The sequence below is a fragment of the Macrobrachium nipponense genome, chromosome 15 (genome assembly GCF_015104395.2).
Source record: "Macrobrachium nipponense isolate FS-2020 chromosome 15, ASM1510439v2, whole genome shotgun sequence".
Classification (NCBI taxonomy): Eukaryota; Metazoa; Arthropoda; class Malacostraca; order Decapoda; family Palaemonidae; genus Macrobrachium; species Macrobrachium nipponense.
The window spans coordinates 33828027-33843511 of record NC_087208.1 but is presented as its reverse complement, the minus strand read 5'-3'; the positions used below and the strand labels follow the sequence as shown (position 1 = coordinate 33843511).

General features: G+C 41.8%; 1 protein-coding gene across 3 annotated transcripts in view; it reads right to left on the bottom strand.

Annotated features, from left to right (window-relative positions):
• Nucleotides 1-857: 857 nt before the first annotated feature.
• LOC135227073 (WD repeat and SOCS box-containing protein 1-like) overlaps nucleotides 858-15485 on the bottom strand; it is a 140286-nt gene continuing 125658 nt past the window's right edge. For all 3 annotated transcript variants that reach the window (XM_064266901.1, XM_064266903.1, XM_064266902.1), the window contains 5 exons: nucleotides 6534-6656; nucleotides 4665-4815; nucleotides 4383-4518; nucleotides 3692-3814; nucleotides 858-2915 (listed from right to left, as the gene is read on the bottom strand). In XM_064266901.1, coding sequence (XP_064122971.1) covers nucleotides 2750-2915; nucleotides 3692-3814; nucleotides 4383-4518; nucleotides 4665-4815; nucleotides 6534-6656 — 699 coding nt within the window. In that variant the 3' untranslated portion in view covers nucleotides 858-2749. The remainder of the gene's footprint in view (nucleotides 2916-3691; nucleotides 3815-4382; nucleotides 4519-4664; nucleotides 4816-6533; nucleotides 6657-15485) is intronic.

The following is a 15485-nucleotide window of genomic DNA, read 5'->3' as shown; positions in this document are numbered from 1 at the left end:
TTGTTCGACAAACGATAACAAAATTTTCTCGAAAATTTTGTTCGAAAAACGGAAAGTTCGACATATGAAACGTTCGACAAACGAGGTACCACTGTACGTGAATTAACAGCAGCCGCCAACTGAAAATTCTCAAGTTTGTAATAAATTCCTATGAAATTCAGCTAAGTTCTTATGTCATTATCTGTCAGTTGTTACTGCTCATGTATGCTAGCAGCTTAACCCATCTAACACCTTTCTCATCCTTGCACCTGTCATCAACCTCACAGCTCTCTCTGATCCTCTGACTGTAGATCAACATCACATGGATAACACATCAAATATATTTTGCTACAAGAACCTTGTACCTTAGCTGTTTATAAATTTAAACATGGTCCTAGACGAAGATCTGAAACAAATAGGAAATCAGGCACACAAGTGTACAAGACAGTTGAAAGTTAACTGGTATGTCTCTGTAAATGGAAAAATATGGTGTTAAAATGATGGCAGTGGAACTACAGGGCCGGTTACTTGGCGACTGGATTTTTTCTTTTAATAGAGATAAAATAATTTTGTACAACCTGTGGACTTGTCCCTTATTTATATGCATTATAATAATATTCTGTTGATCAGTCAAATTTATTTTTATATAAAGCAACTGAGTTTTCAGCGCTAAACTAAAGTAAAATAGGTACATGGCTCCTCATTTTACCTCTCCATTTCATTGTAGAAATTGAAGTTTTATAATCGCTTCATTTCCATCTTTCCATTTCTTTCACCTAAAGTACCTCAACATTAGATATACCACAAGTCAGATTCTAAAAAACCTGCTTCTGACACACATTTCTGTAATGCAAATTTTAGGAATAAGAAACTACAAATATGGACTGACATTTATTACAAAAACTAAACTGTACAATGGACTTAGTAAGAATATATCAATGCTATTTCTTTACACTAGTTAATACATTTAAGCAGGAACATTAGCAATCTCTTAATATACATATTCTTCCATCAAATACATATCAGCAATTAATTTCCTTACACTAATTGGAAACAATTTCATTTTAAACCCCCCAAGATGAAATATTACGTATCTGCTTATAAAGTGAATTAACTAAAATAGGCAGTTTCAAATTTTTGTAGTCTTGTCATCATAGCAGCTTTATAGAGGCTATAGAAATATTTGGAAACCAATCAGAAAGATTTGTTTGAATCAGGAACACTTCAGTTGTTGTACATTAAAAAAAAAATCACTTTTCATTGTGTTGTATAAGGCAACTTCTTTGAGATATCTTTTCTTCGAGATATCTTTTCTTTGAGATATATATATATAGTATATATTTTTTCTAAAGTAAATATAGTTTGTATTTTAAGGTTACCAATGCTACATAAAGTAATTAAAAGAGAATAATCAAAATTACTGACAAATTCCATTTCCCAAAACACCAGTTTCCTGATTCATTACAGACAGATTGTATTAACTGTTCCTATCAAATGACAGAAAACTAATGAGGGAGATTCCTTTTCCAACGAGATTACAACTGTATACAATTTAAAATGCCAAAACACGACACAAATGATAAAAACTGGAAAATTTAGTCCTTTTCCTTTTCTAGGGATTGAAATATTTTAATTTTCATTATTTTTAGGGATTGAAAAATTTCAATTCTCACTTTTTTAACACCTACAGATTGTGAAATACAATGTCACATCCTGAGCCTCTCCAAAAGTAGTTATTTTCCCCTCTAATTCTTATAAAAATTATGGATGCCTGTAACTTTAAATCAAAACCAAAATGTTACCACCTGGTTAGTCTTGAAAGGAATATCATTCTAAATTTACAATTACTACATTCATAAGGCTTATTCTCTTTCATTGACAGCAATCAAAACTGGTGAAATAATACTGAATCTTTAAAAAATGTAAGGAAAAGCTTCCATTGTAAACTACATTCTGCACAGCATGATTAATACTGGTGCTGAAGAAAAGAAAAGCCCTTAAGAGTTTCAAGAGGTCTCAATGTAAGACACGATCCTGCACTTACAAGGATCCCAAATTCTAAAACTCGCTTTGAAAATCTTCACACTAGCTACCACTATATACAGAGACATTCATTAGACATTTATGACTGGTCTGACGAAAATAACAAGTGATTTTCCTCCGAAAAAGGGGAATGTGAGCAAGTAATTTATGGCAAGTAATGGGATGAGAAATCTCATATTTGTGAATGAACAAATGAAAAATGTATGACAAATTCAATGAGTAATCAGTCATTGTGAATGAAATAGATGTAAAATGCACCTCAGAAAGACCTAATATATACTTTTAAATTATAAAATGAATATATATTAAATCCTACTGATTAATGACAACTTAAATCTACTGAACAATAAAAAATTAGAGCAGCACAAAAAGTTGCTTTTTCATAAAAATAATAATAATAATAGTTAATCCTGGAAACTTTAACTTCCAATTGTACAGCAAAATAACTTACGATGTTTGGTAAAGGAAATAACCAGATGCACAATCTTATTTACATGAGCGCAGTACTGTATTCATAATTTCTGCTATCAAACTAGAGAATATCCTCTAGTTTGTCATGATTTTGTTAATGACATAAAAAATGTCTAGCCTGTAAAATGTTCAGACATCCAACGGCTATTTTACTGTCTTAGGAACATACAAAAAGTTTACAGAATAAATTAGGCATAACACTAAAATTTAAGTCACTTTTGATAAATACAAAAATGCTTGGCATTATGAAAAAAATTCACCAATGCTTGTACTGAAGATAAGGTTTTAAAGTGTGAGGCAACAGAAGGTCCTCCCGTTTTGTGATATCTCCCAGTGATCTTCGGATGGACATTCTTGAAAGGTGGAGTAATGAAGGAACTAATGCTGGTGCCAAGAAGAAAAGTACACTTCCCGATGAATGGCTGAAATAAAAGAAATTTGCCCATAACCACTAGAAATGTAAAGGCATATGCTGGGCATATTGAGATAACCTACACAATTCATCTAGCTACTGTAATTTGGGCTTTGTAAAAGGAAAATAAAAGTTTGGGGGCTTCTTCCAATTTCTGGTAACCTACTGTTACTCTTATTCCACTTGGTGAAGCATAACAGAAGCTATGCTAAAGTCTAAATTTTGTTTATCTTCTATTACCTCTAAATATCAAGTTATCCTTAGAGGATTAGCTAAAGTTGCTTCTTCATTACTAACCTAAATTCAACAATGATTGTCAAGTTGAGTTGTATATAGAATTTAGGCCAAAGGCCAAGCACTAGAACCTATGTGGTCATTCAGCGCTGAAATGGACATTTACAGTATAAGGTTTGAAAAGTGTAACAGGAGGAAAACCTCCCAGTTACACTATGAATCAAGTGTTAGGAGAGGGTGGAAAGTAAGATGAAGAATGAGAATATGAAAGGAGGTACAGTAAGAGGAACGAAAGTGGTTGCAGCTAGGGGCTGAAGGCACACTGCAAAGAACCTTAAGTAATGCCTACAGTGCACCGCATGAGGTCCACTGACGGCAGTACCCCCCTACAGGGAAACTATGATTGTCACCACAGTATTTGAGGCACTTCCTTGAGAAGCCTTACAGATCTGGCATGAAGCAAAATAGCAATATGTAATCTGCTTTAGTTACTAAATCAATCAGATTAGTTTGCTGAATCTGAACTTGACCAAATTATTTCTTAAAACTTACCCTACAGCTACCGCTCCTCCAACAGGGGAATAGCAACAGTTCAACATTGAAGTTCCTTCTAGAGCAGCTCCCATGCACTCTGGTTCATCATCTTCACATGTCAGGTTCCAAAATCGTAGGAATCTGAAAATTTAAACCCATTATATTTAATAAATAGCAGGCTCAGTGGAGTAATGAGTGCCACAATACCAAATTAAAACTAACCTGTCGTTTACATCTAACAATCATATATAAAAAAAGAATGCCTCACTGAAGTACTGATTATCCTGTCTTCAACTTTGTCATACACTGCAGAAATGTGGACATTTAATCTTTCAAGTGACCCCATACCAGACTGCGGAACACCCACCACACAAATTTTACGTGACACTCCATTTTTCGACTAAAGGTATTAAGTTTACAGAGAAAAAACTTCAAAATATTGTCTATGTTAAAATCTTGTTTATCCAATTGAATTTCTGAGCAATAAAGACCCCACATATTAAACAAAACCTTTGCATCAGCCTACAACACTTAAGAATGTTGACCCTGTGGTCTAGTTAAACTATTGTTATGGTTTTAAAATTCACAAAATTCATAAAATTATATATATACATATAAAAAAAAAAGTTGGGAATACATGTGGATACCTACTAAGCCCTATAAACTTAATTTTTTAGGTTCTTTTCAAACAAGCGATTTATTTACATACCCATCACTACAGACAGTTGCTACATGGCAGCCATTTGGAGAAAATGCCACACCCTTCACAACAGAATTATTTTCCCCTGACATATAAATCACTCCAGGAGGTGGGTTCATGTGGTTTAGCACTCGAAGCTGTTCACCTGTAATCAATTGAATAAGCTTTGATATATGTATTATATTGCACAAAAATACACTGCTACCATTATTGTACTTTTTTATGAGTGCAAAAAGCTGATACTACTGTATTAGTATATATGCAATACAGCACATATGTGTATATGCTAACCTGTGTGCGTATCCCATAAGATAACCCTCGTATCACCAGATGCAGTAGCCAGCATAGCACCATCAGGAGAAAAGGCACAAGAAAGGACATTATTATAATGACCAGAAAATCTTTTTGCTAAGAGGTATGACTCCATGTCCCAGAGCAGCACCTGAAAGTAAATAATCATACATTAAACGAATTTGCTCAATCAGAACTTATATGATAATAAAACAATGTAACATGATTTGCATGTGAAATCCTAAAGTAATTTACTATCAATCAATGTTGTGCTTGTAATCCCATTGTATTGAGGTACTACTCTCCTCTGATAAACTTCCCCAACCATTACCCTTCACAAATTCATTACACATTGTACTGTATATAAAAAAAACAATCATAAAAAAACAAATATAAAAACAAGCTTAATTATGAGGCCATCAAACAATGACCTCAGTATGAACCAACTTAACCAACTCCAGTATTCCCAAACTTAAACTCACTATAATCTTCAGTCTTGCTACTCAATCATCAAAGAGCACTTACACTGCATGATATATTCTAAATTCAAACAAGCTGAATCATTTTTACCACTGTAATTTTCCTCAGCTTCCAATAGTCTCTTGTGATTTTAAATCGACTTTGCCTTGCTCCATCTAAAGTTTTATTTAAAAAAATGAATCCATTAAGTAAGGCACTTGAAAATCTTAACTATCTGAATAAGTAGTCTTGTTAAACTACAGCAGTTCCTGGGTTAAGCAAGGAGCAAAGGGTTTTCATTTGTATTTTCTTACAAAACCAGCAAACTATGGGCAAGGATGCACAGTTAATTAGATTCTAATTGGTAATTTAATCAGATTACAGAGTCAAAGATTGATTAAAATAATGGGCATTCATACAATCTGAATGAATAATTGGTTTCTCAACAACAGTAATAAAGTCTGACTTGCCAAGTCTAAAAAAAGGTTTACAGTGTATAGATATTTAATGTTAGGCTGTATATTAATTACATTACGTACAGTTTATGAACATTTTGACATTTTCTTTGCATTATTCTAAAGAAGAATTATATTTATGTTTCCATGTATATTTCCCATTGCACATACTGTGAGACCACTATTTCATTATGCATCGTGGCAACATTGTAATTAGATGTGTCAACACTACCTTTATTTCCTGCCATATGCATAGTCAGTCACTGTCCAGTGGTCATTGTAGTGACAAGCGCGGACCTGCTTCCCGCTGCTGTCGTCTTGATGTCTGTTTATCTTCATTACAAGATTTTAAAGAATCTACGGATTTAATTTGTCACCCCTTCATTCCATTTCTTGCATGGATGTATGTGGCAGCATCCCACACATACAGTATTTACAAAAAAACATTCAAACATTCATACACCATCACAGTGGAGACAGCATATTTTTGTGAAGCCAATTACTCTTTCAGTTTTCTATGAAAGCACATTATCCCAATCTTTTGTAAGATTGAAATACTAATGAAAATCCATTGTACCTTGCTTAAATACAACTACTATATATACTGAACTATTGTTGTATAACAATACATTCTAGCAGAAACTAATGTAGATACTGTGGTACAGAAAATTCTAGGAAAGATGAAAATAAGGAAATATTACTTACTGGAGAAACATTTATTTTGCTTCAGCCTTTCTGACAGCACACATGTGACTTTCAGTTAAAAGAGGAACCAGACTGCCTTAATCAAGCACGTGACCCTTTCAATTAATGAGTCACCAGACAGCCTTAATCATTCCTTTTTCCCATTTAATTAATGTACGTATACAGTAATACTGCATTTATCTAAATTACGGTTAATAACTACATTACATAAAATTCAATAAAAAAAAAAATTTTTAAATAACATTTTTACCTTCTGTTTGTCACCAGTTGAACACAGGAACTTGCCATCTGGTGACCAGCACAACCCGCGAACAGGACCAATGTGTTCACGTAATGTCTTGAACATGTTTCCATCGTCGCACATGTCCCACACCTGCAATGGAGAAAGTAAAAAAAATGATGTTCTACTCTGGCAAACACTGATGAATTAGGTTTTCAAAATCATGGAAGATGGTACAACACTAATTAGTTTTGAATACTTCAGTAATTTGAAAATTTCATAATTCTGATGGGTTGACTGCTATAGGTGAATAAAAACCTAGTTGGTCAAGATAGATTTCCAAGTAAAAACAAACTTTAATCAAAATCTTTCACATCCAAAAATATGTTAAATAAGAACATACACACAAACAATCTCTGATCCACACTAGTTTGTTGCATAGCAGTTTCAACTGTTATGGAAAATTTTTACAGTTTTTCCTAGTCAAAGGGAAATAGCAGAAAGACCCTGATATCTAGCTTTTGAATTTATTACCCTATAGAGTCAAAACCACAAGTCTAAAGTCTGATGGATGTCAATGAACTTTTACGTCAAATACAACATCAAATATCTGAGTTGGATACACTATTTTTTTTGATTTTATGAACTAAATTTTCTCATGACTGTAATTAAGAGTTATATTTACAAACTGATAGCATGAATATGAAGCGCAAATTGATTTTTTACATACTATTTTCTGAAAAAGAAAACACAAGCAAATTACAACCACAAACATACAGTACAGAGCCATGGAACGGATTCGAAACAAGGCACAATTGTTCCAGGCAGTCAGCTCAGTCCAACGCGAAGACCTGTCAAGGGAAGGGCAGTCAGTGCAAGCGTGGGACTACACCCACATCCACTTCACATTTTCCTTAAGTACATGACAAATAACTAAACTTGATATAACTGGTGTGACATTTATCATCCCAAGTTAGGTTGAAAATACACTGAATCTGACTAAAAGGCATATGTATTGTTGCATGTACAGGATTATAAAAACTGGAGTAAGATCAACCATTAGCACTGCAGAGTTCCTAATAGGCTGTGTAACCTCTGCTAACAATTGAGAAAAAAAAGCATGAAAGTAATTCATGCACTAATAGCTTTGTATTTTGTTGCAATTCACCTACACTTAGTGCCCAAGAAAAAAAATTACTTATTTGTGAAGAAAATTTCTAATTATTGCTTGTGAGAGAATTTCTAATTATTGCTTGAAGTGTTAATTTTTGCCACATGATAGTGAAAGCAAGTCTTAATGGCTTTAATGTACACTGAGTGCATTATGTGAATCTTGAAAGTAAATATGTGCAAGGGCCAAAGGAAATGCATGTCAGAATGACCATTATGTATCATTCAAAAAATTTTTTTTTATTTATACAAAAATTGATAAAAATGCAATTTGTAGCAAACATAAAACCTTTTATGATTCTTAACTGCATTTGTGTTCTCTGGTACAACAAAGCCAAATTTAAATGTACAAAGGGTCCTCTTGAAATTGCAATATATTTTCATTTTGAGAACTTTATTAATACATTTTACCCATACTTCAACTAGAAATGTTAAAATTAGGCCAAATATATACATAAGCATAACTAAAAGTTGTTCATTGCTTGTTTAAACAATTTTATAAGCCAATACTTCGTGTGCAGTTTCTATTACACAGTTCAATATTTTAAAAGCTATCACATGCTATGTAATACCAGCTGTAAATTCTCTTAACATTTTATGTTTATGCTGGTTTACAAAAGCAGTAATGGCTCTCCAAAGCTAATCAACTTAGCATGCCTATTCAGTATTGGGAAATAATGTATATCAAGTAATTTGTACAGCACTACTTGTGTAAACTGCAGTACATATTTTAGCTTTTCTTAATATGAAATTTTTGAAAGTGAAATGTATTTTTCCCTAACCATACAAACCTGGAGTCCTTTACTTAGGATAGATTGCAGCTCAGCTGAAACTACCGGCTAATACATTCTTTTATATACCGAGGTAGTAACTACCGGGCCAGTAATTACCTGCCTGGTGGTAGGGAAGCACCGCCTCCCTACCAGCTCCCAGAGTTGTCACTTTGATTACAGCCACGACTTTGATGATGACCCCTGAATCAAGGGGATGGGTGTTTGGCAGGACCATACAAGTAAAGGACTCCAGGTTTGTATGGTTAGGGAAAAATACATTTTACTTTCAAAAATGTCATTTGTTCCTACACCGTATACAAACCTTCCGTCCTTTACTTAGGAGACTCATCCTAAGGTAGGGATGGAAGTCCTGTCTCGCTGGCTGAGAATGGAACCCAAGATGCCAGGACCCAGGCTTATAGCTCGGGGTCGTGGATCCTTCACCCCGTGAGCCATGGTAAATGCGACCTGATGGCTGATGGCCTGGGTATCAAAGGCGTGAGCGTAGAACTCTCTCTGGCAACCAAAACCAGACTATACATTTATAACGGGTTTGTTGGGTTGCAGCACACTCCCCCTCGGAAAGGAGTGTGGAGACTGACTAATGTGTGTCTACAGAAAAACCACTTGTCGGACATGGAATGCTTACCAGTATTGAAATCGTTGCTGGAGAATGCCTTTCGATGCTGTGGCCCAAGTAAGGGGAAAAGGTGAAAAGAAAATAGGCCAGTCATACTCTCACATTCACCCCCAGCCTGATATAGAACCTTGATCCTTGATTTGATACTTCCGACCTCTGAGGGCACAGAGGCAGCTAAACCACTTGCTGGCGGCTCCCACAGGATGAAGGTCAGTTGTGTTGTGGTAGCTGTGGGTACAGTCTCTAAGGTAGAACCTGGTGAGGGTGGAAGGGCGGGACCATGTGCCAGCTTCCATCACCTGGGTAACAGAGAGGTTCTTCTTGAAGGCGAGAGGTTCTTCTTGAAGGCAAGAGATGTGCTCATTCCACGCACATCATGAGCCTTCACTCGACTGGTACCAGCAAGTGGAGAAGAAGGAGGGGAGAGGGTACGGCAAATCACCTCTCGAACCCAATGTGAAATATTATTCCTCATAACCCTCTTCTTTGACGGGCCCGTACTTCCAAAGAGTGTTGTAAGGTGGGTTGAGCAGAGCTGGTCCGTTGGAGATAGTACCTCAGTGTTCTCAGAGGACAGAGAAGTAGCTCATTTGGGTCTTCGGTTACTATGCTCAGGCTCATAACCTGGAACGAAGAAAACCGAGAATCAATCTGGGCCGGATTCTGGGTTTTTGCAACAAACTCAGGGACGAAGCTGAAGCAGGCATTGGTCCAGCGCTCAGTATGAGCGAGAGTGCAACCCTGTTCAAAGCTTTGTATGAGCATAGAGAGTTCCTCCGAGGAAGAGAGATAGATTCCCTTCAGTCTGAGGACTTGGCTCACAGCTGAGCGATAGCCTTTTACCGCCGAGACCGAAAGGAGCTTCTCTCTCCGGAGGTAGAGTAAGAAGTCGGCAATCAAGGGGATAGAGGCTCCAAGAGAACAGCCTCTCCGACGACACCAACCACAGAAGATGGCCCACTTGGTCTGATAGACAGATGTTGAGGACTTCCTGAGGTATCCTGACATTGCTGTCGCAGCCTCTTGCGAAAAGCCTTTCGTTGTGAGGAGCTGTTGGATAACCTCCACACGTGAAGATGTAAAAAGCTCACCGCGTTGTGGAAGATCCTCACATGTGGTTGGCATAGGAGGTCGGGGAGTGGCGGAAGCACACTCGGAGTCTCTACCAGCAGAAGTGGAAGGTATGGGTACCATTCTACATGAGGCCATTTCAGCACTACTAGCATCATTGACAGGGAAGGTGTGGATCACACTCTATTCAGCACCTGCCTGATCCGGCAAAATGGCGGAAAAGCATAGACGTCTAGGCCATCCCAGGGGTGCTGGAATGTGTCCTCGAACGCCGCTGCCGAATCTGGAACTGGAGAGCAATAAATCGGTAACTTCCGATTTAGAGCGGTAGCTCACAGGTCTATCATTGGGGAACCCCACAAAGTCAAGATTTTGTTCGCTATCCGAGGAGCCAAAGACCATTCAGAGTCAACGATCTGTGTCCTCCTGTTCAGAATGTCCGCCACGATGTTCCGTTTGCCTGGAATGAACCGAGCTGTCAACCCTACCTAGTTGAGAGCTGCTTATTCACGAATCTGCACTGCTAGTTGGCATAGCTGCAGAGACACGGTACCGCCTTGATGGTTCATGTATGCCACTACGGTGGTGTTGTTGCTCATCAGCGCCACTGAGTGACCTGTCAGAAGAGAGCTGAAGTGCTGGAGTGCCAGGAAGGCAGCTCGAAGTTCCATTATGTTGATATGATCTCGACGTTCCTGGTCGGACCATAGGCCCGAAGCCAGGTGTTGCAGTAGGTGTGCACCCCATCCTTCCTTGGATGTGTCCATAAACAGGAGCAGATCGGGTGGATGAGACTGAGGAGGGGAGCCCCTCAACAGGTTCGTGTCGTACAGCCACTACTCGAGATCGGAGCGCATGTTCTCCTCCACTGGGACTAGTTCGTGAGGAGAATCATGACTTTGCAACCAACGATTCTTCAGACCCCACTGAAAGGATCAAAGGTGCATCCTACCATTTGGAACAAGGCGTTTCAGCGAGGCCAGATGTCCCAGCGTTTGTTGCCACTGATGTGCTGGCAGCTGGGACTGTCGAAGGAAGGGCAGAGCGACACTTTGGAAGCGTTCCAGTCTTTCCGGTGTCGGAAAGGCTTTCCCTGCAATGGTGTTGAGGATCATACCGAGATACACCAGTTGTTGAGAGGGCTCTAGAAAGGATTTCTTGCGGTTCACCATAATCCCCCGATCGTGACAAAACGCCAGAACCTTGTCTCGGTGGAGACAAAGCAGTTCCACCGAGGGTGCCAGTATCAGCCAATCATCGAGGTAACACAATAGATGAATGCCCTGGCAATGAGCCCGTGTTGACACTAGGGTGAACACCCGAATGAAGACTTGCGGAGCTGTGGAGAGACCTAAACATAGGACCTTGAATTGGAATACTCTGTCCGCTACAACAAGACAAAAGATAATTCCTGGACAATGGATGGATTGGGATCTGTAAGTATGCGTCTTTTAGGTCGATGGTCACCATGTAATCCAGAGGACGAATGGCCTGTCTGAACGTGCTGGGGGTCTCCATCCTGAATGGGGTTTGCTGAACGAACTAATTCAGGGCTGAGAGGTTGATGACCGGTCTCCATCCTCCAGATGCCTTCTTTACAAGAAAGAGTTGACTGAAGAAGCCTAGAGACTCGTCGAGGACCTCCTCAAGCGCATCCTTCCCCAGCATGTCCTGGACTTCCGCCTGAAGGGCGAGATCCTTCATTGATCCCTGACGATAGGATGATGTCTTCGGGGGTGAAATCAAAGGAGGGGGAGAGTTGATGAACGGGACGCGATACCCGTGTCGGAGGACAGTTGGCGTACAATCCTCTGCCTCGTGGTACTGCCACCTCGTCCATCTGGCTTGCAGGCATCCCCCCACAGGTGGTAGAGTGGGGGGAGTGCCCTACTCACTGGTTGTGGCGGACTCTCTTCCTTTTGCCGCGTTTGCCTCGCCCTCGACCACCCCTGGTCTAAAGGGGCTGCTGACCTCTCTGCCGCTGCGTGGTGGAGGCAGTGGGAAAGGGATCAGCCCTGGCAGTAAGGTGAGAAACCCTCCTAGATGAAGAGCCGGGGCGACGTCAAGCAGAAACACCAGGAGGTTGGGACCGACAGAAGGATGCTGCGCGGTGCAGCAAAGAATCCTGGCTTGCTCTCCTGAAGTTTCCGATCACCTCATTTACATCCAAAGATGGAAAGAGAGTGGATCCCTGAAGTGAGGTATTCCTCAGGTCGGTCACATTCTGAGGGTCCACAGCTCGATCAAGCCTTGATGAGACGGCGTCCCTGCGCTTCAAGCACCAGGTTGGCCCAGAGGTTGGCAAGCTGGTGGACTAAGAACTCCATAGCCTTACCTCCTGACAAAACAGGGTCATGGAGCTGACCGGCCATGTCCGCTTGCTTGTCAGGTTGCTGTGGAGTCTCAGAGGTGGCAAGAGAGCCCACCGTGTCGGCCCGAAAGTTCAACCATGAAGCTGCTTGCAACGCCGCCATCATGGTTTGTTCGAGTTGCAACATCTCCTGGGAAGAGAGCGTCGAGGTTCTGTGTTGCAGTGTCTGGAGTAAAACTCCAGGTACCAATGATGTCATTGTTGGGATTATGGGCAAGGATGAAGGCTCAGCCTCCTGGGCCACATAGTACTTCCTCTGCTTCTGGAAAGCAGAGGGGAGTAGCTTAGAGGACCGAGATGCCCGTAGTGAGTCCTTCCTTGCTGAAACTTGTTTATTGACCTTAGTCAGAGCCTCCCTTGTCAGGGATGATGAAGGGTGGCAGAAGGTCTGGGAGCTGAGGCCCCCAGAGCAACAGGAGCCCTTGGAGGCTCGGAATCGTGAGAGCAATTCTTCACTGCCTTCCACAGGTCCTTCTGCCCCCACCGGACAGCCCCTTGCAAGAAGGGGGAAGGTGGAGTAGGAGGACGCCTATCTGCTTCTGGCAAAGCTGGAGGAGAGAGGGGAGATGGAGCCCTCTCCGCAAGCACTGCTGGAGCCCTGTCAGGAGGATCTTGGCTGGGTTTGAACTTGATGGGCAACATATGATATTTCTCTACAAGGGAATGAGCCCTTAAAGATTGAGAACCTCGAGAGGTTGGAGGTCTGGACTCATAAGGATAAGGAGGAGTCACGGATGCCTTCGCTTCCAGAGCGCCTCTCGCCTGACGTTAAGCACTCAACTCATGGCAGCTTAGGGATAGTAAATCCCCTTAACTGCTCTCCCAACTTCCAAAGAGGAATCAGAAGGGGGGCTGGAAGGTCATATGGAGGAGAAGGAGCCCGCTTGTGGCCTTGTTCTCGAGGGAGCTGGGGAACGACGACCTCTGATTAAAGGTGAAAGCCTATTAGGCTGCCTTTTGGAAGGCTGGGTTGCAGCTTTACAAGGATCCCGAGGTGGAGTTGGGACCTCCGGAGGAGGAGCAGACAATAGAAGTTCCGAGGACAGGTACTTCGACTCGAGACGTCTCTGTTTTCCATGTCGTAACCTTGCAAAACACAGAGGAAAAAGGTTTTACAGGTACGTGTGTATCTGCAGGAGCAGAGCGCGGGTGTGCACACAGGCTCTGAACGCGAGTAAGCGTATGCAGGCGAATGGCACGCAAATTTGCGCGTGGGAGAACGCCTAGAGCCATGCGCGCTGACACGCTGGAGAGTCTTGATGCTCTACAGGTGAAATTGCACGCCTGTTGCATGTGTAGACGAAGAAGAGCGTTCCAAAGAAAGAGGGCATCTGGGGCGTGATACTGGAGACCGAGAGCACCTGCTGGAGTGTTTAGAAAAAACACTCTGGTGCCGCGCGTTGGCACACACGGGCAGTAGCACGTCTTGGTGAGCACTTACTCTGTTACTAAAGCAGCGGTGAAGCAGCACATTGGGTAATGCGCGTTACAGGTGAGCGCTGTCTAAAAGATGCATGCGCAATCACGTGTGCTGTCGGAGCGCGCTGTCCAGGAGTAACACGGCGAGCAAATGAATGGTGCGCATCAGGAAGTAGTTCTTGCTGTAGTGTAGAAAATGGGGGTGCATTGTTGCCAAGAGGGAGAGACAGTTTCTCTGCGACCTCTCTCTAATGAAGGCTCCTGTGTGCATGCCGAAGCATCTGGCATTGCAAGGGAGCGTTCAATTAGTGAAGTCTCCTGTGTGCGTACTATAGCATCGCGCATTGTGGAGGAGAGTAAATCCAACTAATGCTCCTTTGTGTGTGCCGTAGCATCTCGCATTGCAGAGGAGAGTAAATCCAACAAATGCTCCTTTGTCCGTGCCGTAGCATCGCACAAAGCTGAGAAGCTTACGCGTAAAGGTCTGGTAGTTCTCGAAGGAGAGCGCACATCAGCGCGTCTCTGAGATGAGTCTTTACCACTTCTCTGAGAGTCACTGTTGGCTCTCAAAGAAGGCGTGTCAGGAGGAGTCCGAGGACCTTGTCCAGGGACAAGGTGAAGCTGCAGGGCCCACATCCACGAGGGCGGGCAGACAGGAGGACAGACCTGGTCAGCGTCGAAAGAGCCTCCACAGGGGAGGGCTCTGGGGGCTGCGTCGCAGAGGGAAGGGCGTCTTCCATAACAGCACGGAAGGATGAGGCTGACTCCTCCAAGGAGACTAAGGAGGAAGACGCAGCCCCAGAGGAGAGCGCCGACAAAAGTCTCTCCTTTGACGGCAGGCCAGGAAGTCCCAACAAAGGCCACAAAACACGAAGGGCGTTGTCAACACGTACTGAAAAACAAGGCTCATCCTTAGAAGAGCCAGGCCTTCCCGTTTCACCAGGGGAAACGAGCAGGTCTTGCTCTTTCAAAGGCTGGCCAGGAGTTAAACTGTCACTCTTATGCGCTTCACTCCTGGAGGAGTGAGACACCGAAGGTCCCGAAGGACGAGTCCCCGACGAGGAAGCAGAAGGTTTGGGTCGTTCGTCTTCGAGGAAGAACTCGATGAAAAATTCCTTTTCTTCTTGCTTTGCCGCCGGCGATACTCAACCCACTGGGCAGGTGACCAGGTACAACACTCCTCACAGGGGGATTCCGATGTACAGGAATGCCCCCTGCAAGAAGGACAAAGGGAGTGAGGGTCTCTATCAATCCTGCTCATGAAAGTCCCACACCTATGGCCCGGGACACCAGGGCAGGAATGCATAACCATATTGTCAGACATACTCTCATTCAGCTAGAAAAAGAAAAAGAATGTTATAAAAAATTTCAGCAAGCCAGCGAGAGCGAAATAGAGAGGTCTTTCCTCACTGCCGGCTGTAATCAAAGTGACGACACAGTGAGCTGCTGGGGAGGCGGTGCTTCCAAACCGCCTGGTAGTTACTACCTTGGTATATAAAAGAATGTATTAGCCGGTAGTTTCAGCTGAGCTGCAATCT